This window comes from Herpailurus yagouaroundi, unplaced genomic scaffold (genome assembly GCF_014898765.1).
Source record: "Herpailurus yagouaroundi ecotype Mexico unplaced genomic scaffold, PumYag 189, whole genome shotgun sequence".
Taxonomy (NCBI): domain Eukaryota; kingdom Metazoa; phylum Chordata; class Mammalia; order Carnivora; family Felidae; genus Herpailurus; species Herpailurus yagouaroundi.
The window spans coordinates 17,932,300-17,959,277 of NW_024412420.1; the positions used below are offsets into that span (position 1 = coordinate 17,932,300).

At 44.5% G+C, this 26,978-nt stretch overlaps 1 protein-coding gene across 1 annotated transcript in view; it reads left to right on the forward strand.

The window, feature by feature from the left end:
* The first annotated feature begins 8,528 nt into the window (after positions 1 to 8,528).
* DBF4B (DBF4B-CDC7 kinase regulatory subunit) overlaps positions 8,529 to 26,978 on the forward strand; it is a 33,864-nt gene continuing 15,414 nt past the window's right edge. Inside the window, exons 1-7 of the mRNA XM_040497804.1 lie at positions 8,529 to 8,623; positions 9,136 to 9,201; positions 17,893 to 18,047; positions 21,252 to 21,437; positions 22,055 to 22,105; positions 22,878 to 22,965; positions 25,311 to 25,387. Coding sequence (XP_040353738.1) covers positions 9,168 to 9,201; positions 17,893 to 18,047; positions 21,252 to 21,437; positions 22,055 to 22,105; positions 22,878 to 22,965; positions 25,311 to 25,387 — 591 coding nt within the window. The 5' untranslated portion in view covers positions 8,529 to 8,623; positions 9,136 to 9,167. The remainder of the gene's footprint in view (positions 8,624 to 9,135; positions 9,202 to 17,892; positions 18,048 to 21,251; positions 21,438 to 22,054; positions 22,106 to 22,877; positions 22,966 to 25,310; positions 25,388 to 26,978) is intronic.

Consider the following 26,978-nt stretch of genomic DNA (forward strand, 5'->3'; position numbering starts at 1 on the left):
GCTCTGTGCTGAACGCTCGGAGCCTGGAGCCTGCTTTGGATTCTGTATCTCTGTCTCTGCTTCTCCCCACTCATGCGCGCTCTCTCTATCTCTCTCTCTCTTAAAAACAAACATTACAAAAACTTTTTAAATAAATTTAATTCTAATGTTTCCTTCCAGCAGCTCTGTGATTATCTTGTGCTGGGGGGGTACACACCTCTCTCTGGAGACTAGGATATACCTAGAAACAATTGCTGGGTTGAACGGCACATACCATATTTGATGTCTTGAAATTGCTCTCCTAAGGTTTTGTTCCAGGTTATATTCCCACCCTTTTCCTTACTTTTTAAAAAAAAGAATTTAGTATAGTGTTTCACACAGTAGGTTTTTAAAAAAAATTTTTTTAATGTGTATTTATTTATTTTTGAGAGGGACCGAGAAAGTGCAAGGGATGGGGCAGAAAGAGAGACAGAATCCCAAGCAGACTCTGAGCTGTCAGCACAGAGCCCGACGCGGGGCTTGAACTCCCAAACCACAAGATCACCACATGAGCCAAAATCAAGAGCCAGATGCTTAACCAACTGAGTGCCCCTGCCCCCCTCCTCCTCACATTTTTGTTAAAACTTGGTTTTGTCATAATTTTTCCAGTCAAAAGGGTGTGAAATGGCATCTGTTTAATTTGCATTTTCCTAATTACTAGTGAGTTTGAGCATTTTTTATATGTTTATTATGCATTAAATTTTCCTCATTTTTGAATTGCTTATTTATATCTCTTGTAGACTTTTCTGTGGGATTGTCTTTTCCATACTGATTTGTAAGAGTCTATTTTTCTTTTTTTTTTTCTATTTCATCATTTTCTATTCTTTATTCTTTCTGACCACTGCAAATTTTGAGTGTACTCGTTCTTCATGTTCTGACTTCTCAAGGTGAACAGTTAGCTGATTCATTTTCATTCTGTCTTATTTTCTAACAGCATATCCATTTACGGTCATACATTTCCCTCTAGTTACTTTAGCTGAATTTTACAACTTCTTAAACAGCTTTTGATATGTAGTGTTTTTGTTTTTGTTTGTTCCTTTGGTTTTTGTTTTGTTTTTAGGTAAGCTCTACACCCAACATGGGGCTGAGATCAGGAGTCTCACACTCTACTGACTGAAACAAGTTTTCCTGATACATAGTTTTTAACTGTTGGCAGTTCTCAATATATTGCATTTCCTCATTGTTTTACTCTCCTATCATGAATTATTTGGAAGTATGGTTTTAATTTCCAGGGGTATGCATTTGGTTTTACTCCCTTAAAATTTTTTTCTTTATTGATTTTTTTTTACTGTTTATTTTTGAGAGAGAGAGAGAGAGAGAGAGAGAGAGAGCGCGCATGAGTGGGGGAGGGGTAGAGAGAAAAGGGGACAGAGGATCTGAAGGGGGCTCTGTGCAGGCAGCCAGTGTGGGGCGCAAACTCAGGAACCATGAGACCATGACCTGAGCTGAAGTTGACTGCTTACCTGTCTCAGCCACCCAGGTGCCCCTTTTTATTGATTTCTAACTTAATTATAATATGGTCATAGGAGATGTTCTATATGATGTTGATTTTTTTGGTATTCGTTGATACATTAGTGGCATAATGTAAGTCTATTCTTATACTCCTCCGTGTGTACTTGAAAATCATATTTATTTTCTAATATTTGTATATTAAAGTTTGTCATATCATTTAATCTTTTATATGTTACAAATTTTATTTTATTTTTGTTTCATCTGTCTTTTCGGGGTAAAAATCTGTTAAAATGTCCTACGATATATGTAGATTTCAGTCTTCCCTTGTATTTCTGCTTTAAGTATTTTGAGGCTCTGTTTGTTAGATTCATGTGAATGCTAGGTTTTACCTAGTTCCTAGTGAATTGTTTATCATCAAGCAATGATACCTGTATCCCTAATAATTCTTTTATCTCTTAAAATCTGTTTTGTGTGCCTAGGTGGTTCAGTCAGTTAAGCGTCCAGCTTCGGCTCAGGTCATGATCTTGGAATTTGTCGATTGGAGCCCCACATGGGGCTCTGTGCTAACGGCTCAGAGCCTGGAACCTGCTTTAGATTCTGTGTCTCCTTGTCTCTCTAACCCTACCCCGTACCCCCCCCTCTCTCTCTGTCTCTCACAAAAATAAACATTAAATGTGTGTGTGTGTGTGTGTGTGTGTGTGTGTGTGTGTGTGTGTGTGTTTTAACAGATTTTAATATTGCTGTGTCAGTTTTCTTTCTTCATATTGCCGGACATTGAGAGGCAGCACAGAGCCGTGTTAAGAGCATGGCCTCTGGGGTGCCTGGGTGGCTCAGTCGGTTAAGCGTCCGACTTCAGCTCAGGTCATGATCTCGCCCTCCAGGAGTTCAAGCCCAGAGTCGGGCTCTGGGCTGATGGCTCAGAGCCTGGAGCCTGCTTCCGATTCTGTGTCTCCCTCACTCTCTGACCCTCCCCTGTTCATGCTCTGTCTCTCTCTGTCTCAAAAATAAATAAACGTTAAAAAAAATTAAAAAAAAAAAAAAAAAAAGAGCATGGCCTCTCTAGTCAAACTGCCTGGGTTCAAATCCCAGCCCTAACACTTTCTGGCTGTGTGACCTCAAGCAAGTTATAACCTCAGTGTTCCCATGTACAAAACAGGCATTGTTAACTACTCACCTCACCAGGTTTTTAGGAGGATTAAAGTAATTACTATTTTTAAGGCACTTTGGGGGCCCCTGGGTTGAGGGTCAGACTCTTGGCTTCCGCTTAGTTCACGATCTCACAGTTCACAGGAGTGGCCCCATCACACAGTCAGGCTCTGCGCAGACAGTATGGGCCTGCTTGAGATTCTGTCTTTCCCCTTCTCTCTCTGCCTCTCCCCTGCCCGTGCTTGTGCACACACTCTCTCTCTCTCAAAATAAATAAATTAATTTTAAAGCACTTGAATATCATGGTATAAGAGCTACCTATGTATTTATAAAATAGAGTAATTAAATATATCTGCGTTCCTTTTCTGTGTCATCATTTTATAGGCATTCCTCTGATAAACACCATATATAACTGGTAGATACTGCAGTGCTGCAGTAGATATTACGTAAGTCCTAGCACATATGTGTGAGTATGTGTGTCTGTAGAGTAACTCCTAAAAATGAGATTGCCAGGTGGAAAGACGTACATCTGTAATTGTGCTAGGGAGGGCCAAATTGCCTTACATAGGAGGCTGGTACAGCCCCAATGCAAGGAAGTTTGGCACCATCTAGCAAAATTGATCTTTGCCAGTCTGTTAAATGAAAAATGGCATTTCAGTGTAGATTTCATTTGCATTTCCCTTATTTTAAGTGAGATTGAGCATATTGGAATGCTCTTTGTATTTATTTTCCTATGAATGTTCCCTTCCCCATTTTCAATTGGGTGGTTGTTCTTTTCTAGATCTATTTATGCAAGTGTTTTAGATATTGGGAGGTCCTTGTTCTATGATGAGCTGAATGGTTTTTTTTTTTTTTTCACTTTAAGCACTTTCCTTCAGGAATCAAGAAAAATGCTGAGAAAGAAGATTTTGAAGTACTATCTCAAAATATTTTCTGCCAGATAGTAAAAGGTACCTTTTTCTGGTCACTGACTTTGCACTAAATGCATGTTTAATATTCAAAACCTCACTCTGGGGGTGGCTGGGTGGCTCAGTGGGACTCTTGATTTGGGCTCAGGTCATGATCCCACAATTTGGGAGATCGAGCCCCATGTCAGGCTCTGTGCTGACAGCATGGAGCCTGCTTGGGATTTTCCATCCCCCTCTCTCTGTCCCTCCTCTGCTCACGTGTGTACACTTTCTCTCTCTCTCTCTGTCTCAAAATAATAAACTTAAAAAAAATTAAAACCCCATTTTCCGTTAGATGTTATCTTCCTTTTAGAAATGAAAAAGCTAAAGATCAGAGAGATTCAGTCATTCAGTTCGTGCAATAAATATTTAGTAAGCACCCACCAGGTTCTTCATTTTGGGCAAAGAGCAGTGAGGGAAACAGGAAAGGTCCTTCACTTTGTTGTCTTGCATTCTGGCTGGGGAAATATAGACAACAAACCGGTAAACAGATAAGATACTTTCTGAGAGTGTTGAGTGCTGTGAACAAAATAAGCCAAAGTGGCACACCCGGCAAGGAATGGGGGAGCTGCTGTGAGGTTGGATGGTCTCCGCAGTCCCATATGAAAAAGTGAGATTCAATCTGATGCCTAGAAGGAAAAAGAAGAAATGGGAAATGGAGCTGTTAGTGCAAAGGCCCTAAGGCAGCAACAAGTTTGGCTCATTCAAGACACTGGGAAGTTTGGGAGGGCCTGGGTGGCTCAGTGGGTTAAGCAGCTGACCTTGGCTCAGGTCACGATCTCCCGATTCACAGGTTCGAGCCCTGTGTCAGGCTCTGTGCTGACAGCTCGGAGCCTGGAGCCTGCTGGGAATTCTGTGTCTCCCTCTCTCTCTGCCCCTCCCCTGCTCACGCTTAGTCTCTCTCTGTCTCTCACAAAAATAAACATTAAGAAGAAATTTTTTTAAAAGACACAGGTAAGTTTGGTCAGGGGAGCAAAGAGGGAAAGCCGCTGGGTGGGTTGGAAAGGGAGGATAGTTTGACTGGCTTTATTTGTCAGTCAGGATAAGCTAGGTTCGCAGTTCTGAAATTGGTTTGCTTTGGTTTCAGCCCCCTATTTTCTTTTTTAAAAATTGAGGATTCCAAACAGCTTTTTTTATGCATTTATCAGTTATCTGTTGCTGTGTCACCCCAAAATATGACTTAAAACAACGCCAGGCACTGATTGTCTCTGGGTTGTCTGTGGGCCTGGAACCTGGGAGCAACTTGGTTGGGCTTTTCTGACTTGGGATCTCTTGTGGGGTTGCAGTCATCCGAAGCTTAGCTAAGGCTGAAGAAGCCACCTCCTTGCGAGATGGCTCCATCACAGTAGGGGGTGCTGCTGTTCGCAGGAAGCCTCCATTCCTCTGTCTCCACAAGAGCCTCTCCACAGCATACTTGAGTGTTCTCAAGCCATGATTGCTGGCTTCCCTCACAGCAGGTGATCTAAGAAACAGCAATGTGGATGTTGAAATACTTTTTATGACCCCGTCTCAGAAGTTGCACATCATTATTTCCTCTAATGGTAACTCACCCTGTTTGATGTGGTCACGACTACCAGGAATTGAATATCCTTACAGGCCGTCTGGGGAGACTGGCCGCCACAGTCTTGTAGAGGCCGGTTTTAGGCAACAGGCTTGAACGATGGAAACCTGAGTAAGGTAGAAGAGCCCAGGGTGACCCCAGCTCTCTGGCTGAATACAGAGAGGCCCAGCAGGCTACCCACCTCAAAATATCCATAGGCCCTAACTAACCAATGGGCTATTTACAAGCAGGCACAGTTACCAAAAAAGGGAAAATTCCACAGGTCTTCATACCTCTTCACCTTCTCTCTTTAAAAACCGCCTCCAGCCACTGCCTCGTTACCAACAGCCTCTCCTCTGCTGTCTTGCCCACCGCTCCCTTGTAGTGTATTTAATAAATTTTCTCCTTTGTTCTGCCTAGGGTGAATCCTTCCACTGCCTGTGCCCCCGGCCCTCACCCTATCAGAATGCCCCACATTTGGGGGCCCCTATCCAACTGAGAGAGACACCACAAATGGGGGTATTTTTCAATTTAAATTTATAAATTGGGGTGATTCAGTCAGCCAAGTGTCCCACTTCAGCTCAGTTCATGATCTCGTAGTTTGTCAGTTGCGAGCCCCGTGTCCTATCAGGCTCTCCACTATCGGCTCAGAGCCTGCTTTGGATCCCTGTCTCCCTCACTCTTTGCCCTTCCCAGCCTGTGCTCTCTCACTGTCTCTCTGTCTCTGTCTCTCTCTCTTTCAAAAATAAATAAACATTAAGATTTTTAATTTATACATAGAAAGATTTTATATATTTGAATATATATTTAGAAAATAAAATCTGTGATATTTACCACATTAGAAATTAAAGTTTAAAAATATTGTTGATTGGGGCACCTGGGTGGCTCAGTGGGTTCAACTTCAGCTCAGGTCATGATCTCACAGTTCCCCAGTTCAAGCTCCGCGTTGGGCTCTGTGCTAACAGCTCAGGGCCTGGATTCTGTTTCAGATTGTGTGGATCTGACCTTATCTCTGACCCTCCCCCACTCACGCTCTAGTTCTCTCTCAAAAAAAAATTTAAAAAATTAAAATTAAAAAAATAAAAATACTGTTCATTTAGGGGCATCTGGGTGGCTCAGTCAGTTAAGTGTCCAACTCTAGATTTCAGCTCAGGTCATGATCTCATGGTTTGGGAGTTCGAGCTCTGCGTTGGGCTTATGCTGGCAGTGTGGGGCCTGCCTGGAATTCATTCTCTCTCTCTCTCTCTCTCTCTCTCTCTCTCTCTGCCTCCCTCCCTCCCTGGCTCCTCCTCTCCACTGCTCACGTTCTGTCTCTTTCTCTCAGTAAGGAAAAACTTTAAAAATATATTGTTCATTTAAGAATAAGTCCATTATGTGTTAACTTAAATAATGCACTTTTAATGAAAAAATATTTTCCAAAACAAAAATAATTAGAAGAATGGCATTGCTTCTAATATTTTAAACAGAAGAGTATTAGATTCTTACTTTTGCTTCTGCATACTCCACTAAACATTCATGAGAGAATGAGAATGAAAAATGGAAAATAATGTTTCTGTGTTATTACCAAAATAGTTTTGACTTCATGGATCCTTCTGAAAGGACTGTGCTACACTTTGGGAACCTTGGATTTGATTATGATATAGTAACAAATGATATCAAAATCTCAGTAGCTTAAAATAATAAAGGTTTATTTCTTGCTTATGCTACAAATCTATTTGGGGTTGCCCCTGGTTCTGTTACCTGTCATCTTTACTCAGGAACTCAAGCCGACAGGTCAGCTTCAAGCTAGGACATTGCTTGTCATTGTGATGGGATAAAAGAACTTGGTAAATGATCCTGTCTCTTAAAACTTGTGCTTGAAAGTGATGTCATTTTTTTTTCTTTTTTTCATCAGCCAAAGCGAGTCACATGGCCAAGCTTTAGTTCATCAGAGCTGTTATGTATAGTCTAGTGTAGGGAGGGGCCCCACTGGAAGGGAAAAAAGTGTGTGTGTGTATACACACACACACACACACACACACACACACGTATATATAAATAATATAGTGCTTAGAGAATGGATTATTTGGGGTGGATGTAGGAAGCTACTCGAGTAAAAATAGTGTTGGGGTGCCTGGCTGGCTTAGTCAGTAGAGCATGCAACTCTTGATCCAGAATCATGAGTTTGAGCTCCACATTGGGGATAGAGTTTACTTTAAAAAAAAAAGAAAAAGTAGAAGTGGTGTTAAAAATTGACACAGTGCTTCGGGCAAGAAGGTATGGTGGCTTGAACTAAGATGGTAGAGGTGGTCTGATGCAAGATGTACTTCGGAGTTGGTAGAATTTGTTTCTAGAGTGGGAGTGGGGATAAGCTGAAGTAGGATAACCTCTAGGTTTTTGTCTTGAACAACTGAGCGGATTATGTGACATTTACTGAGATGGAGAAGAATACCTGGGGTTTTTTGAAGGGTGGGACAGTGAAAGAAATGTTCTGTTTTGAATGTGTTGAGCCGGAGGTGTCCATTAGACATACAAGCAGAAACGTCCAGTATCCACTTGAATATAGAAGTCTGGAGATCAAGGGAGAGATCCGAACCAGATGTAGAAGTTCTGCAGGCATTAGCACAGAACTGATTGTAAAGCCATGGAGTTGAATGAGGCCTCCTGGGAAGAAAGTGCTAATATGGAAGAGAATAGGACTAAGGGCTAAAGCCTTGGCATGCTGCAACATTATAGGTGGAACAATGGCTTCAGATTCAGCAAAGGAGATTGTGGAGCCATTAAGGGAAGGTGCAGGCTCGTAGAAATAGGAGCAAAATGAAGAAACTGGCTCAGGAAGGAGGGAATAGTCTCCTTTAATGTTCTAGAAGTTGGATCAGTTGAGTACAGCAAAGTGACCATAGGATTTGGGAACGTGGAAGTTACAGTTGACCTAGACAAGTACGGTTTTAGTGGAGAGGTGAGGGTCACACTAATTACATGAGTCGAACAAATGAGGAGACACCTCTTTTGAGAATTTTTTTTGTTGGGTGGGTAAGTGGAGAAAAGGGAGGGAAACAAAGATGTGAAGATGAAATGATGTGTATGTGAAATTTTTTTGTAAATGCTCCGTGATAGGCCTATTTTATTATTATCGAACTCCTAGGAATTTCAAACCAGCTCAGTGTGAAGAATCATGAAAACTAGGCTACCACTAGCCCTCAACTTCCTGTCTGTTAAGGCGCAGAGTATCTCCACCCAATGAAAAGCCAAGAAATGAAGGGAAGGGACGGATGGAGAACGCCGGCCGGAATAGGAAGGGAGAAGGGAGGTTTTGCTGAGGTTAACATTGACCTCGCAGGGCCACCGTAGGGCAGACCCTCGCAGCTATTACGCTGTATTAGGGGCGGGGCCGACAGGAAATTTAAACCCGAGCCGCGGCCCAGGGCGCCTGGAGACTGGTCGTGTACTTGCGGAGAGGCCACGGCCACTCGGTCGTTTGAAAAAGCTCATGGAGCCCGCGAATACACTACGGAGACCTTGAGGAGGGAGCCAGGAAAGGGTACGGATGCCGGGAAGGGGAAGATGGGGTAAGAAGGAAGGTGGAAGGAAGGGGTTAAACGAGTGTAGAGAGGATAAGACATCGGGAAGGTGCACAGGAATTGGGGAGCTGATAGGGGCAGAAGCTGAGGAGCGTAGAGGAGCCGAGAAGAAGGGCTTACTGGCGTTGAGGAGGTAGAGGTCTAAAGGTGGCAAGTTGGGACTGAGGGGACAAGAGCCTGGAGGGAAGCACAGGGATTGAAATACAAAAGGGGTGGCCAAGAGGCCATGGGAGTGAAGGCGCAGAGTTCTAGAGGGGGTGGCGGGATTGAAGGACAAGAGACACGGGAGGTGAGATGGGATACGGATTGTGATGGAGTTCAGTCTTCCTTTCCGCCCCCCCCCCCCCCCCCCCGAGAGCCGCGCTGGGGGGTTTGCAGGAATTGGGAGGCCGGGGGTGGGGGTTGGGGGAGAGGGTAGTAGAAGGTCGAAGGCTAATGAAGGTGGTTCTGATGCTGTTTTGTCCTTTCTCAGGTGACGGCAAATTCTCAGAGCTGCAGAGTTCTATGGCTGAGAGTAGGCTCCGGGCTCCCATCGTAGGTAGGTAACAGGTCAGAACTAGGGATGCGAGGTCGAAGTTGGTACTCCTGCACCAAGTCTTTTGGAATGAAAATCATGGTCGAGAATTGTTAGCGCTATTGAGGTTTCCTAATTACTTAGTGGCTCTGAGTGTGTGTATATGGAGGGATGGCATGAATCACTTAGGAATTCGTGGTAAAGGTCAAATAAGAGCTTTCAGTCTGATATTACTAACAAGATGAGCAGATGGAGAGTCAGGATAGAGTACCTTATTAAGCTCATATTCATGGTTATTTTTACCATAAACCCACCGAAATAGACAAGTATTGCAGCCATACTCACTTCCGTCACTTCCTTCCCCTCCCCTAGTTTCTTCTAGTTTTAGTTCTGGATTGTTAGAGATACAAGCTTTGGTTGCCTTTGAAACAGCAATACACTTTACTAAGTTATTTACTCTTTGTTTGCTGGAGGACTTTCTCCAAGAGTGTTTTCGAAAGGGGGCTTTATGTGATAAACTTTCTGAAGCTTGTATGCCTGAGAATATCTTGATTTCTTCTTCATGTTAAATTCTTGAGTCAAAGTTTTTTTCCTTCAGTATTTTCTTCCTGCAAAAAGTAGATGTTGTTGGGGTGCCCAGGTGGCTCAGCAGGTTAAGCACCCGACTTCAGCTCATGTCATGATCTCACCGTTTGTGAGTTCCAGCCCCACATGGGGCTCTCTGCTGTCAGCGCACAATCTCTTTCAGATCTTTTCTCCCTCCCTCTCTCTCTCTCTCTCTCTGCCCCACTTGCACACATTCTCTCTCTCTCTCAAAAAAAGGTGTTGTTGATAATTGGTGTAGGTCTGATTCTTGTTTCTTTGTAAGTGATCTGCTTTTTTCTTTTTAATGTTTCTTTTTTATTTTTGAGAGAGAGAATCCCAAGCAGGCTCTGCATTGTCAGCACAGAGCCCAACGTGGGACTTGAACTCATGAACCCGAGATCATGACCTAAGCCAAAATCAAGAGTCAGATGCTTAACCAACTGAGCCACCCAGGTGCCCCCTTGGCCTACTTTTTTTCATTAGAAGATTTTAGATGATTATCTTCATATTTGTTCTTAAAATTCACTGCAATATGACTATGAAATTTGAAGGTTTTAAAAAATTTTTATTATAGTTTTATGGTTTCATAATTTTAAGAGGCTAGGTCTATGTCTATGTCTCTGCCTCTCACACACCCGCGCCCCCCCGCCTCCTGTTTCCTACTCTCTAGAGTGCCATTGTTTACAGCTCTTACAGCTATTTCTTCTAATATTTACCTAATTATTTCTAAATAGCATGCCCATACTGCCTTTGTTTTCTTTTTTAATATTTAAAAAACAATTTTTTCTTAATCTTTATTTATTTTGAGAGAGAGACAGAGCGTGAGCAGGGGAGAAACAGAGAGAGAGGGAGACACGGAATCTGAAGCAGGCGCCAGGCTCCAAGCTGTCAGCACAGAGCCTGATGCGGAGCTCGAACCCACGAACTGTAAGAGCATGACCTGAGCCGAAGTCAGACGCTTAACCGACTGAGCCATCCACGCGCCCTTTAAGATTTTATTTTTAAGGGGGGCGCCTGGGTGGCGCAGTCGGTTAAGTGTCCGACTTCAGCCAGGTCACGATCTCGCGGTCCGTGAGTTCGAGCCCCGCGTCAGGCTCTGGGCTGATGGCTCAGAGCCTGGAGCCTGTTTCTGATTCTGTGTCTCCCTCTCTCTCTGCCCCTCCCCCGTTCATGCTCTGTCTCTCTCTGTCCCAAAAATAAATAAATGTTGAAAAAAAAATAAATAAATAAATGTTGAAAAAAAAATGAAATGCCAATTGGAAGGGGGTTATCAGTTGGTAGATTTCATTGTAGGTAATCATGCTGGAACCTGGCAATTTTGGGGGGGGGGGTTTTTTTTTTTTTTTTTTTTTTTAGTTTATTTTTGAGAGCGTGAGAGAGTACACAAGCAGAGGAGGCGCAGAGAGAAAGAGGGGAGACACAGAATCCGAAGCAGGCTCCAGGCTCTGAGCTGTCAGCACAGAGCCCCATGTGGGGGGGAGCTCAAACTCATGAACCATGAGATCATGACCTGAGCGAAGTCAGACGTGTAACTAACTGAGCCAGCCAGGTGCCCCTGTCCTTTTTTTTTTTTTTTTTTTTTTTTTTTTTAATGTTTACTTATTTATTTTGAGAGAGAGAGAGAGAGTGTGCCAGCATGGGGAGGGGCAGAGAGCGGATCCCAAGCAAGCTCCACACTGTCAGCGCAGAACCCAACTTCAGGGCTCAATCTCACAAACCATGAGATCATGACCTGAGCCCAGATGCTTAACCGACTGAGCCACCCAGACACCCCTTGGGGGATATCTTGTATTTCAGACTGCTATAACAAAACATGGTAGACTGAGTGGCTTAAACACATTTATTTCTCATATTACCAGAGGCTGGTAGTCCCAAGATCAAGATACCAGTAGATTTGTGTTCTTGGTAAGGGCTCGCTTCTAGCCTTGCACATGACTGCCACCTCACTATGTGGTTCACATGAGCTCTTCTTTGTGCCCTCATGGATGGAGAGAGAGAGCACGCGCTCTGGTCTCTCTTCTTGTAAGGACACCAGTCCCCTTAGGGGAGCTACACTTCATGATCTCACCTAAACCTAACTACCTTCCGAGGGGTCACTTCCTACTACTATCACATTGCGGGTTATAAGTGTGGTTGTCCGCATTCTGGGAGTTCATTAGGGGATGAGGTCTACAGGTCTCACCATTCATCATGTGGATATCCTCTAAATCTTCTGTGTTTTCATTGGGACTTTATCCCTGCTCTCACCTGTGCTCAGTTTCCTCTAGTCCAGGGATTTTTCATTCTCAGCATTATTGATGCTTAGGATGAGATAATTCTGTTGCAGGGGGTTGTCCTGTGGCTTATACGATGTTAAGCAGCATTCCTGGCTTCTATCGGCTAGGAGCATACCCCCTAACAACCAAAAATATTTCCAGACATTGTCAAATTTCCCCTGGGGGCAAAATCTCCCTCAGTGAAGAACCACTGCTGTAGTTTGTTTTATTTATTTATTTATTTATTTATTTATTTATTTATGGATTCCTTGTTCAACGTGAGGCTTGAACTCACGACTCTGAGATCAAGAGTCACAAGCTCTACTGACAGCCATCTAGGCACCCCACCATTGCTGTAGTCTTCTGCCAGGGTAGGGGAAGGTTCTGGGTATCTAGCCGTTCCTTTGAAAGGCTTCCAGATAACCTCTTTTTCAGCCCCCCATTTCACTCCAGCATTCTCTTCTGGTCCCTCCAGTTTCAGGGCCTTTCAGCTCCAGCTTGCTTCTCGTTGGCCTTAGATGCCACTTTCTCTGGTCTCCTGCCTGTTTTCCACTCATCCATCTGCTTTCCAGCTTCCACAGTTTACTGGCATCTCTTGTCTCTTGTCATCTTGCCAGTGTCTTTGTCCATTTTTATTCCTTTTTTTTTTTTTGTCATTTTTAGTAGGATTTAAGGAGAGAACAAAAGTTCTCATATTCCTCCTCCTTATTTATTCAGAAGCCTAGACCATTGCTTCTTCAAATGTTTTCTTCTCTCCATTCTTTTTTTCTTTCCCTTTGCAGCCCCTCTGTGATGTTGCTTACACTTCTGTTTCTGTCCTCTCCATTTCTTTATCTCCTCTCGATACCTTCTGGAAGAGTCCCTCCACCTGAGCTAGTAGCTCACACTGTGTTACAAGATTTAACTCCCATCTATTTAGAGTTTGGTTTTTTCCCTGTTCATTCTTCACTTTAAAGAAAGTTCAGACTTAGAAATTTCAAAAACAGGGGGTTCCTGTATACTCCTAGCCCAGCTTCTTCCAAATACTTACATCTTATGTAACCATAGTACAATTTGAAAACTCAGGAAATTATAATATTGATAAAATATTAGTTAATCTATAAATCTTATTCAGATTCTACTAGTTGTTTCCTGGCATCTTTTTTTCTGGTTTATGATCCAATCCAGAATCACGCCCTGCTTTGAGTTGTCATATCTCCTTAGCCTCCCTTCTATTTGGGAGGAGGTCTTCTTTATTTGTTGTTCATGACTTTGGTACTTCAGAAGGACAGAATGCCCCTCAATTTGAGTTTGTTCACTATGTCCCTATGGTTGGATCTAGGTTGTGCATTTTTGACAGAGAAGTGATGTTGTGCCCTTTGTAGGATGTGGTGTCAGAAGGCACATGAGTGGCTAAGGCTCATCACTGGTCACGTTAACTTGATCATTTGATTAAAGTGGTGTCTGGAAGGTTTCTTCAATCATAAGTTACCATTTTACCTTTATAATAGTCTTGAAACTATACAAATACCGAGGTTTATTTATTTATCTATTTATTTACTCTGATCATAAATGATCTTTACTGAAGCATGCCTATTCTTGTAGCTCAAAACAAATATTTTAAAAGAATGATACACCTAATAAAAATTGACGTGAGTGTTTTATTTAAAATTATTATAGGGAAAAAAATAACAAATAAAATAAAATTGTAATAGGGGCACCCGGGTGGCTCAGTAGGTTCAGCAGCTGACTTTGGCTCAGGTCATAATCTTGCAGTCCACGAGTTCCAGCCCCGTGTCAGGCTCAGAGCCTGGAGCCTGCTTCATATTCTGTGCTTCTGTCTCTCTCTGCCCCTCCCCTGCTCACATCTGTCTCTCCCTCTCACAAAAATAAATTTAAAAACATTAAAAATTTTTTTCATAAATAAAATCATATTAAAAACAAATAGACATTTAGAAGATATTTGTCATTTTAGAAAACACAGGCAGTAAGAATTAAACTAACTTTCCAAACTCACTGCCAGAATTAAAATTGCATATCACAGAAATGTTTAGTAAAAAATATTGACCAACAGATTATAGCACAAAAGTTGAATAAATAAAAGCCTTTCTGATTCTTTTACAAAAAATCATGAACTATTGAATTAACAATAGAAAGTTCACATTAACTTCAGAAAAAAAGGGCATCTACGCAAAGCAGTCAAGGTGATCTGTAAAATGCAGTGTTGTATTTACACTGTGTATGATCAACTGAATGCAATAAATTACTCTGGAGGACTTTTTTTTTTTTTTTTTTTTTTGTATTTATTTTTGAGAGAGAGCGAGACACAGCGAGACAAAGTATCAGCTGGGAAAGGGCAGAGAGAGAGAGGGAGACACAGAGTCTGAAACAGGCTCCAGGCTCCTCACTGTCAGCACAGAGTCTGACATTGCGCTTGAACCCACGAACTGTGAGATCACAACCTGAGCCAAAGCCGGATGCTTAACAGACTGAGCCACCCAGGCGCCCCTGTATTATTTTTTTTAATGTTTATTTTTGAGAGAGAGAGTGTGTGCTAGTTTAGGAGGGGTGCAGAGAGAGAAGGAGACAGAGGATCCGAAGTGGGCTCTGAGATGACAACAGAGAGCTTGAGGTGGGACTCCAAACTCCCGAGCCGTGAGATCATGACCTGAGCCAAAGTTGGACACTTAACCAACAAAGCCACCCAGGTGCCCCACAAATATCAAATTTAAAAAAAAAATTTTTTTTTTAACATTTATTTATTTTTGAGAGATAGAGAGTGAGCAAGGAAGGGGGAGAGACAGAGGGAGACACAAAATCCAAAGCAGGCTCCAGGCTCTGAGCTGTCAGCATAGAGCCTGACGCAGGGGCTCAAACCCACAGATCGCAAAATCATGACCAGAGCCGAAGTCGGACACTTAACTGACTGAGACACCCAGGCACCCCTAAAAATTGTTTAACGATAGTTTTTTATTGAGGTATGATTCATATTCTATGTAATTCATCCATATTATCACAATGCCTGTTAAGTATTTAAATATCCCCTCAATACGATTATGTGACACAATTTACAATATTTGATTTACTGCATATGGACTGTCCAAAGGGGGTGGGTACTAATTATTATCACTCTTTCAGAAGTGAAGAAATAGAGATTCAAAGACATGAAGTGAGATTGTGACTTGCCTAGAGTTACACAGCTAGTAAGAAGCAGAGCAGGGACTCACAACAAGGTCTCTTCTGTGAAATGTCAAGGTGACTTTCCAGTATTTTCTGTCTCTGAACTAGGGCTTTCAGGGAGAGATTTAGGGGGCCAGAAGGTAAGTGCCGGAAGGTCAGGTGCCAGCTGAGGATGGGAGAGCAGGCTCTGGTTTGGGGGGAATAATGCTGATATGTAAGTCAACATCTCTTCCCTAAATAGTTCCCAGTCTGATGGGGAGTCCAGGGGTTCATCCTGAAGGAGTAAACAAGAATATGAAGCTGAAAAATACTAGGAGGAAAGATAATAAGTAATGTGGAACTCAGAAGAAGAAAGATACTGAGGAGGTGCAAATGAGTCTGACTGGGCAGTAGCAAGGAGCGATGCAGGAATTTATGGAGTCAAGGAGTTTTAGGAGATTTATAAAAATATCTGTTCCAAACCCCTCATTTATTTATTTTTTACTTTCTAATTTTTTTTTTTTTACATTTATTCATTTTTGAGAGACAGAGCATAAGCGGGGGAGGGGCAGAGAGAGAGGGAGACACAGAATCAGAAGTAGGCTCCAGGCTCCAAGCTGTCAGCACAGACCCTGATGCGAGGTTCGAACTCACAAACCGCGAGATCATGACCTGAGCTGAAGTCAGAAGCTTACCCGACTGAGCCACCCAGGCGCCCCTATTTTTTACTTTCTAAACGGCCAAGTCAATGACACAGTTTTTTCAAAGTTTATTTATATACCTTGAGAGAGAGGGAGAGAGAGAATCCCAAGCAGGCTCCGCACTATCAGCACAGAGCCCAATGGAGGGCTCGAACTCACGAACTATGAAATTTTGACCTGAGCAGAGATCAAGAGTCAGATGCTTAACTGACTGAGCCACCCAGGCGCCTCAAACCCCTCCTGTAAAATCCAGCAGTTTTATTAACTATATCATGGTGTTTGCTGTTCTGGGTCCATTTTTTCAACTATGTGATAAACTCTTCGAATTTGTTAGTTCAAAACATTTTTTTATTTCAGGGAACTATGATTTTAGTATTTTGGGATTTTTGTTGTATTTTTTGTCTTCAGGGACTCTCATCTGTATATTAGAAGTTCTTTGCTTCAGTGGTTGTCACATTCTCTTGAATCCTTTTTATCTCTTCAAGTTTTGGGTTTTTATTTTAAGTTTTATTTGAGAGAGACAGAGATAGTGTGAGTGGGGGAGGGGCAGAGAGAGGGAGAGAGAGAATCTCGAGTGAGCTGTGCACCATCAGCGCAGAGCCTGATGCGGGGCTGGAACTCACGAAATCGTGAGATCGTGACCTGAGCCAAAACCAAGAGTCGGACACTTAACCAGCTGAGCCACCCAGGCACCCCTATCTCTTCAAGCGTTAAGGTTTTTTTATGAAAGTTTTCAATCCTGCAACAAAGTCTAAAGACTTTTACATTGAGCATTCATATACACACCATTTAGATTTTATCATTGACATTTTAATATATTTATTTTATCATGATGGATTTCTTTTAATGTTTATTTTTGAGAGAGAGGGGAACAGATGATCCAAAGCAGGCTCTGCACTGACAGCATCAAACCTGTTGTGGGTCTCAAGATCATGAGATCATGAGATCATGACCTGAGCTGAACCTGATACTCAACCAACTGAGCCACCCAGCCGCCCCTATCATGATGGATTTCTATTCATTATATTTTTGATACATTTCAAGGGATTTGTAGACAGTACCTTTCTCTCTAAATAATATAGCATGCATTTCATTGATCAGAATCCCATATGTATTTATAGGTTTTTCTCTTTTATATACAAAGAAATGCACAAATCTCAAGATTATATTCACTGAAGGGTTGGGTTTTTTGTTTTTTGGATTTTTTTTTTTTTTTAGCTTTATTGAGGTGTAACTTACCCACTATAAAATTCATTTGTTGTATGCTTTCAGTGATTTTTAGTTACTTTACAGAGTTGTACATCTAATACAATTTAATTTTAGAATATTTTCATTACCCCAAAAAGAACCTCATGCCCATTTTCAGTCACTTGTTATTCCCACCCTCGGTCTTAAGCAACCACTAATCCAATTTCTATTTCCGTATCTTTTCCTTTTCTGAACATTTCATATAAATGCAATCATATAATATGTGGTCTTTGTATCTGGCTTTTCTGACTTAGCATGTGTATGAGATTCATCCTGGTTGTAGCATTTGTCAGTGGCTCGTTTTTTTTTGTTTGTTTGTTTGTTTGTTTTTTTATTGGCCCAATAATATTCTATTGAATGGATACACCACATTTTGCTTATTATTTTATTTACACTTGAATTATTTCCTATTGGCTGAATGAATAATGCTACTATGAACATTCTTATACATGTTTTTATCTGGACATACAGTTTCGTTTCTCCTGGGTTTATGCCTAAGAGTGGGATTGCAGGGTCGCATGTTAACTTTATGGTTAGCATTTTGAGAAGCTGCTAAACTATTTCCTCAAGTGGCTGCACCATTTTAGGTTCCTGCCATCCACGTACCAGGGTTCTGATCCCTTCACATCTGGGCTTCATGAAGGTAGGAATGAACGCCAGTCCCAGGTTCATCTTTATGTGCCCAGGGTCTAGCGGGGGCATGCCACAGAGGCTGTCGTTGAGCGTTGTTCGGCTTGCGTGACTCTCAGCCCATGCTTCTCACTTTGTTCCCTTTTGTTCTTTCCTAGGGGCTCAACTGGAAGTTTCCAGTTGTCTGGAAAAATGCCGGATGAGCTCTGCAGATGCTGGGAGGCAGCCCTTCTCTGGAAAGTCCTTTTATCTGGATCTGCCTGCTGGCAAGAGTCTCCAGTTTTTGACGGGGGCCATCCAGCAGCTGGGTGGGGTATGTAACCTGCTTGTGACTTGTGATATCATGTGCCTTTGTGGGTTATCGGGCAGGAGCTGGAGAGGGATTGTATCTGTGACTTCTAGGTATTTGATATCTTCGCTTCTGGACTCTTAGTTTTCACAGCTTCATTTTATTATTATTTTTCTTTTTTAATATCTATTTCTTTATTTTGAGAGAGAGAGGTAGAGAGCGAGCAGTGGAAGGGTGGAGAGAGAGGGAGACAGAGAATCCCAAGTAGGCTCCCCACTGTCAGCATGGAGCCCAATGCAGGGCTCGAACTCACGAACTGTGAGGTCATGTCTTGAGCTGAAATCAAGAGTTGAAGGCTTAGCACCCAGGTGCCCCTTTTTTCACTGCTTTCTTGAGATGTAATCCATATACCATACAGTTCACCCATTTAAAATGTACAACTCAATGTTTTTTGGTGTATTCACAGAGATAGGCAAGCTGTGTGAATACACAATTTTAGAACCTTTTCATCACCCCAAAAAAGAAAGCCATACCTGTTGTCGGTCACTCCCCATTTCTCCTCAATACACCCAACCTGGGTAACCACTCCTCTACTTCTGTCTCTATTCTTTTTTTTTTTTTATGTTTATTTTCTGTGTAGCTATGTGATCATGAATACATTTTTGATTACCAACGTTTTGCCCATAACCTTAAAGCATTAGCACTTTGCTATCGTTATTGTCCCTCATGTTATTTGTAATGAGAATATATTTCTTTGAGTGGATTATTAATTTACCTAATGGTTACTCTGTGGACATTGAGATTATTTCTAAATTTTAACTCTTTTACATAACACTGGTGAAAAACTTCCCATAAGAAGCATTTGCCGTATTTGAGTCCTTTAAAATATTTTTAAGCCATGTGTGTGCCGCGTGGCACTTTTAGTAAGGGGTTGACATGGGGAACTCTCGAGTTTCGAAAATGGGATGATAGTGCTCGGCTCCAAAGAGGCGGGCAACTAGGGAAATGACTTGAATAAGCTTGGAATGCAGAGGCTCTTTTCTGTCAAATGAACAGAAGCTCAGGAATATAGAAGCTTGGCAATGGGGAATGTACCAAGTGTTGATTATACACCCAAACTGGCCCCAAATTACCTTTTGAACTTTTAGTCCCTTCTATCATTTAGCCTGTGCTGTGTGAAAAAACCACTCCAGAACTGGAGCTTAAAACAAGTTATTTCTTACTACTCTGTGGAGCAGCTGGGTGGTTTCTCTGTTGGTTTCATCAAGGCTCCCGCCTACAGCTGCATTTGGGTGGAGGGTCAGCTTGGCTGGAAGGATGGAGTTGACCTCACACATCTGGGAGTTGGTGCTGGCTGCCTCTCTATGGCTTCTCAGGTGTCGTTTGAGAGGCTTCTTACATATGTTGTATATATGCGTAACATCATACGTGTATACAGTAAGCTAGACCAGCCTGTTGACACGGCGGTCTCATGGTAGCTTTCTAAGAAGGTGAAGGGAGAAGCTACACGACCTCTTGAGACTCAGGCTCTGGAACACGTTTCACTACATTGTATTGTTCCAGAGGAGTCTGATTGAAGGCGATGGAAGAGGGGGCTCTGCCTCCTGATAGGAATAGCCGTCACATTGCAGAAGAGTAGGCAGACTGGAGTGGGAGCCACATGCAGCCATCGAACCATCGGCCGCGTTTATATAGGACAGTCATTGTCCTCCTCCCCCCCCCCATTTGTTTTTGCCATATTACAGAACATAGGTACTCTCATTCAAGCCATAACTTTAAAGATTCTTTTTGTGATAAAACGTACACAACATAAGATGTGCCATTTTAATCCTTTGTAAATGTACAGTTTTCAGCATTAATTACATTCATGCAGCTGGGCCGCCGTAACCACTGTTTCCACAACTTTTATCACCCCAGACAGACACTCTGTAACCAGTAAGCAAGAACTTCCCACTTCCCTTTTCTGCAACCCCTGCCCAATCCACCGTCTGTCTCTGTGAATTTGCCTATTCTAGAGACCTGTCAGTGGACTCACAGATAGTCGTTCTTTTGTGTCTGCCGCCTTTCACTTAGTGTAATCTTTTCCAGGCTCATCCATGTTGTAGCGTGTATCTTCACTTCATGTCATGACTGAGCAATATTTTGTTGTATGTACACATCACATTTTGTCTATCATCTGTTGGTCACTTGAGTTATTTGCATTTTTTGGCTATTATAAATAATGCTGCGGTGAGCAAGGATGTACAAGTATCTGTTCAAGTCCTTGTTTCCAGTTCTTTGGGGGGCGTTCCTAGAAGTGGTAGACGTTGGTAGACCGTGCTTAGCTTTTTGAGGGACTTAAACAGTTGTTGGTTTTTTTGTTTTGTTTTTGTTTTGTTTTAAGCTCAGTGCTAGGTTTCTCATCCAGTCCACCCTTCAGAGAGGGCCATCATTCATCCTGACTTTTAGTGGTGTGCTGGAGGTGGAGCCAGTTGTTAGCATCTCTTTCCAGTTCCACGTTCAGTAACATCATGTCAGTAGCTTGCAGTCAGCCATAGCGGGAGTTCTGACCCCCCAGAAATCAGCACATGCTTCGTGGCAGGGATTTTTCCCTGGCGAGTGGGTCACTAAGCATTAGCCACCTCGCCACTGCTTATATCCATCTTTTCTTCTCCCCACAAATATGAGTTGAGTGTCCTTGTGCTTCAGGCACTGTGTTGGGCCCTTGGGATACAAAGATGAGTCAGACCCTCTCAGTGCCAACGAGGAGCTTACAGGTAGGATGAGCAGATACCTGTGCAGCTCAGTAGCAGCCAAACTCTTGTCTTGTTTCATGTTTTTGTTCCTATTTTTGGTAGTGTGGTCAGGATCACAGGCGCGGTGTCTGGATGCCCCCGAGTATCTTCACAGGAATGCCATGGCTTAACCAGCTACTTTTAATCCTGTTGGGCCCCGCCAGTGTGCTCTTTCTCTGTGCAGACTCAATCTGGTCAAACCACAGAGCCTGTGGCCTTCTGCTGCTGGGTCAGGAGCAGCAGTTCTGGAGACAAAACCTGTATTATATATATAAACCCTATTATGTTTCAGGATGATGTCCTCTTGAGGGCTCGGTACAAAACTGCACTTGGTCTATTTAAGGACATTGATTCTGAAACTTCTGGCAGCCAAGATTTCCTTCCCCAACCTCTCAGAATCGATAATTCTACCTCTGCCTTCTGGTTTTCAGCCACCTCTGTGATCTGGTTTCAGGTAATTGAGGGTTTTCTGAGCAAAGAAGTAAGTTACATCGTGTCCAGCCGCAGGGAAGTGAAGGCAGAGAGCAGTGCGACAGACCACAGAGGCTGCCCCAGTCCCAGCGAGGTCAGGGTGCAGACACCGTCCACGGCCCATCCGAAGTGCGGCCACCCCCGGCCTCCACAGAAACCCACAGACTCGGTAAGAACCTCGTCAGGTAGGAAAGGTGTGTTTTCTGAGCAACGGAAATAGGCCCCGGTGAGCCGTTGTGGGCGGTCTCTGGCTTTAGTTCCATCTGGATTAATTTAACCTCTCATTTGAATTCAGAGACTGAAAATATTTTATCATAGCTCTAGATCTAAAAACCTTCGCAACTGGTTATCCCCACGCTGTCCCTTCTGTGATACATTTCACTTTTTAAGGGACTTCAGAGTCAGAGGGTCAAAAACAATAGGAAGGTCCTCTGTAAACCAGAGAGGGCGTGTTGAAATTGGCCCAGACCTGTCTGCCGGGGGTGTGGAGACTTGTAAAGAGAGGTCTGAGAGTACTGGTGACACTTTGGCCTTGGGTAAATTCAGAATGCGCTTCTCCACCTGGGTCCAAGCTGCAGCTACCTGTGGGTGACCCGGGACTGTGTGTGGCTTTACCTTTACCTCCAAAAGGTTCTCTAGGCTTCTGTTTCTGCTGCTCCTCAGCTGTCAATGCTCCCAGCTTTCCAAGACACATGACTCCCAAGCCCTCACCAGCACCTGTGTGAACATCTGTTTGTGCACAGGTGGGCTGCACAGCGTACCTCATTGCCCTTCTCTTCCTGTCAGGTGCCTTTGAGCAGAGGGAAGGAGCTACTGCAGAAAGCCATCAGAAACCAGGTGAGCGGAGGGGGGCGGGCTGCAGGTGGACTTCTCTGGCACAGGGGAGGATCTAACCTTTCTTAGGACGGGCTTCTGAAGTACTGACACAGAACGCACAACCTGTGAGACGTACCGTCCTTCTTTTCTTCTTACAAATGAGGAAGTAGAGCTCAGAGAAGTTCAGTGATTTGTCCAGGGTCGCCCAGGGTGGCGGTGGTAGAGCCCAGATTTGACTCCCTAATCCTTCCAACACCAGAGCCTAGCACGAGCACCTTGGAGGGGATGCCGCGCTGCACATAAGCCGGACTTTGTGCATCTTTTAGCAGTTTGTCCCTTTTGTGGGACCCAGAGCCATGAAAGTGAAGCAGCGGGGAGAGGAGTTCAGGTGATCTCGGGAGCACAGTGGGTAAAGTGGCATCGAGAAGGGGGTGCAGGCTGTGGCGGGGGAAGGCTGTGTGCCGTCCTGGGGCAGCAGGGCAGGAACGGCCTGAGGCCAGCACAGCTTCCTGCTTGATGATGGTGACGGTCGGTCGGTCGGTCGCCAGTATTTATTGTGAGAGCTTTCCTCCAAGAGGCCCTCCTGACAGCTCTCTGGGAAGCCTGTGCTGCTTCCTGGTCACAAGTGCCTGGAGCAGCAGCCCCCGCCTCCCGCTGTGGCCAGCGCTTGTGGAGGAGAGGGTCTTTCAGGGGACTGGGGTAGACTCTCCCATAACGTCTCTTCACGGGGTGCCTCAGAGCGCTCAGGCCTTGGGGAGTCTCTTGCTCCTGCCTGACTGCTTTGTCTTCCCAGGGGAGCAGCAGCGGAGGAGGTGGCGGGAGCAGCAACAGTCTCCTGACCAGTGCCCGCTCCTGGGGAGTGAGGATCCTGCATGTGGACGGTACCATTTCTGCCCAGGGCTTCTGCAGAGGGGTGTTGGTGACTGACTGGGAACATCCGCTTTTAGAGGGATGTCAGCCAGTATGAGCTAGCTGAAAGCCGAATGTACCCACTCATCATGTGGCCCCCCAGCGGTGGGGGGTGTGGAGACCAGCAGTAGTCCTAGCAGGTGCTCGGTCCTAGCACCTAGGACGGTGCTGCTTTGTGGAACGCCCTACAGCTCTCCTCAAGCTGGTGTGATGACCCTTTTCACAAACCGGAAACCCTCCTGGTAGCCACAACCACTTACCAGCTGTGACTCTGTGCTAGGAATGAGCTCAAGTCAGTCCCCACTGCAGTCATTTGTCCATTGTACAGATGAGGTAATTGAGCCTTAGATGTTAAATAAATTACCCATAGTTTCATCAGAAGTGAGGGGTGTGTGGGGCGCCTGGGTGGCTCAGTCGGTTGAGTGTCCGACTTCGGCTCAGGTCATGATCTCACGGTCTGCGAGTTCGAGCTCCGCGTCAGGCTCTGTGCCAACAGCTCGGAGCCTAGAGCCTGTTTCGGATTCTGTGTCTCCCTCTCTCTCTGCCCCTCCCCCGTTCATGCTCTGTCTCTGTCTCAAAAAAATAAATAAACGTTAAAAAAAAAAAAATAGTCATATAAAAAAGAAGTGAGGGGTGTGGCCCACATTCCAACCTAGTTTGACCTGACTAAATTTCATGTGCTTTCGGGGAGCCTCTCTGGCTCGGTGGGTAGGGCATGCAACTCTTTGATCTTGGGGGTGTGAGTTCGAGGCCCACATTTGGCATAACCTCTAATTTCTTAAAATTATTTTTATACAAAATTTTAACTAAAAACATTTTTTTTTTTAATAAAATCTTAAACTTTTTTCGTGGGGCGCCTGGGTGGCTCAGTCGGTTAAGCGGCCGACTTCGGCTCAGGTCATGATTTCGCGGTCCATGAGTTCGAGCCCCGCGTCGGGCTCTGTGCTGACAGCTCAGAGCCTGGAGCCTGTTTCAGATTCTGTGTCTCCCTCTGTCTGACCCTCCCCCATTCATGCTCTGTCTCTCTCTGTCTCAAAAATAAATAAACGTTAAAAAAAATTTAAAAAAAAAATTTTTTTTTTCGTATTTATGTAGGGTTTCCTCGCTGTAACCACCTGTTTGCAGGCTGTAATAAATTTACATTACAATAGCTATCCTAGGGGCAACTTGAGTGGCTCAGTTGGTTAAGCAACTCATCCCAGGTCATCATCTCATGGTTCCTGAGATCGAGCACCGCACGTTGGGCTCTGCACTGACAGCACAGAGCCTGCTTGGGATCATATCACACTCTCTCTCTCTCTCTCTCTCTCTCTCCCTCCCTCCCTCTCCCTCTCACCCTCTCTCTCTCTCTCTCTCTCCCTCTCACCCTCTCTCTCTCTCTCACCCTCTCTATCCCTCTCCCTCCCTCTCCCCCACCTCCCCTGCTCATGCTTGCTGGCACACACAACATGTACAGACTCTCTCTGTGTCAATAAATAAACTTTATTTTTTATTTTTTAAGTTTTTATTTATTTTGAGATAGCACGAGCGGGGGAGGGGCAAGGAGAGATTGGGAGAGAGAGAATCCCAAGCAGGCTCTATGTTGTCAGCACAGAGCCCGATGCGGGGCTCAAACCCATGAACCATGAGATCATGACCTGAGCTGAAAACAAGAGTTGGATGCTTAACCAACTGAGCCACCCAGGTGCCCCCAAATAAATAAACTTAAAAAAAAAAAAAAAGAATCGGCTGGCAGTGACTGACTCTCACACGCAGCTCCACCTTGAGTCCAGGGTTTTCTCTAATCCATTGTAGGGGGCTGAACCCGATCCAGCCCAAGATCTGCCAGGGCAATAGAAAACTGCTCAGGAAGGTCCTGGTCTGGGATGTGGGGGGCTCCATTGTCACTAGAAAATCAGCCATTTCTGACGTGGTCTAATTTCCTGCCTTCCAGTGTGTTAGGGAAGCTCCTGCTGGGTCTGCCATATACAGCTACATCTGAGTAAGTCACATGGCTGGTCTCCTCCCAATGGAAGCAGCTCTTCAGTGGCACATTAAAGCCCTTGTGAGCCATAAGGCACCTCCTGTTCAAGAGTTGTGTCCAGTACTACAAAACAGAGTGGGGCCAGCTTAGGTACTTTTCCCAGGATAGAGGACCCAGCCCTTTCTTTTATTATCAGCAGGTGCAGAGGTGACACATAGCCAGAAGGTGGCAGGCAAGGCTGGTGTGATCCAGTGGACCAGGCCAGTGAAAAGTATAGCCCCTGGCCCCAGGAAGGGGCCATGCTGGGGAGATGAGGAGTGGCAGTCTGGCCACAGCCCTCTGTTTCTTCCACAGAAATGATGATGCACGTGCAACAGCTGTCTCTTGACGCCTTGCGTGTGAAGAAACAGGGGCCAAAGAAGAAGCCAGAGGTAAGTCTTCCTGCTGAACTGAAAGGAAATAGATGGTTTGTAAACAGTGAAGTCTGTGACAACTTTGGTAAATCAGTGCCCCGTGCAGCCGTGTGTTCTTGGCCATCCTGGATCATGTACAAGAAGTGCAGCCTCTCAGCACACCCCTGATGTCCACAGCCTCCCATTGCCCTGTTCCCTCTTCCCTGTGTTACCTACAGATCTCCCGTGGTATACTGAGGCATTCACCGTGGCCTAGGCCGGGGACTGCCTGTGGGTAGTCCTGGCCTAGATAAAACATAAATGATCATGGCCTGCTGGCCAGGCTGCTGTTCCGGGGACAGCTCTTGGCCAGGGATGAGCCTGCAGATTGCATGGGTGGGGGCAGGGGATGTTGTGGTTTGAAATAGCTGTCACCTTCCAAATTCTTATTTGGCTTTTCCTTCCTTTGCTGGAGTTGGAACTGTGTGTACCACACACCAAAACCCAGGCTGATTTTTAAAGTCACGGTGTCTTCATCCAGTCTAAATCTGAGAAAGGATTAAGCCTTGCAGGTTCACCCAGGGCCTGGCACCCAGGAATAGGACCAACAGTGGTAGTAGACCACAGCCATACCAGATGGAACCTCTGCCTCAGCTCCCCTCGCTCCACACCCTCTGGTCTGGGAGTCTTCGGGGTTTTGCTGCTGCTATTAAATAGATTTTCATTGTTCACAATTCAAAAGGTTATGCAATGAGTCTCTCTCCCCTGCGACTTCTCTTCCCCAGCCACCAAGCTCCCTCCCTGAGATAAACAGTGCAAACAGTTTTTCAGGTTTCCTTCCAGGATCCGTGCATGTACAAACAGATAGGTCAAAGTCCCCCCCCCCCCTTTATGCAAATGCACAGTATTTTTACTTTGCTTTGTTCACTTAATAATCTATTTTGTAGATACTTAGGGATCTTCCAGAGTGAGTTCTGGGTGCAGTCTGCTGATGTTTGAGGAAATACAGAAGCTGCTTTGGGTCATGTTTGCCCTGGAGGTGTGGCCTAGAGAATCCTAATCTCACTGGGCCCAGAGGCACAGACAGTCATGGACCCACTAGATCTCTCCTGCCCGCCCCTACCCCAATTCTACCTGCTTTCTTACATTTTTCCATTTAGTTTGGAATATTAGTTTGACCTTGGCCTAAACGTTGGTCTTGACCAAGAGAGTCCTAATACACAAGACAGGGCACAGGAAGGCAAGAGGCAGTCTCTTTACACTTGTCCTGTAAGCTGATCTGGGATGCCAGCAGTGCCTAGGAAATGCAAGCTGCCATTTAGTGAGCACCTGCTCTGCATCAGTCTATTATCTACTTTGTTTGCATTTGTGCCACATCGGCCAGGTAGGGAGGTGCTTGTCACACCCCGGGTGGCACAGCTCCACTTGGTGCCCAGGCCTGGGGCTTCTGTGGCTCTTGCTCTTCACTGTCCTGCATTTCCTCCACAAAATCAGCTGCCACTGAGATGCACACACCGCACTCACCGCTCCTCATGTCCCTGGGGAGGCAGAGGGAGCCGTCCTGTCAAGTTGGCTCCGCTCAGGGCCCAGCCCATAGCAGGAAGCAAAGTGGGGCAGACTCACAGCGACT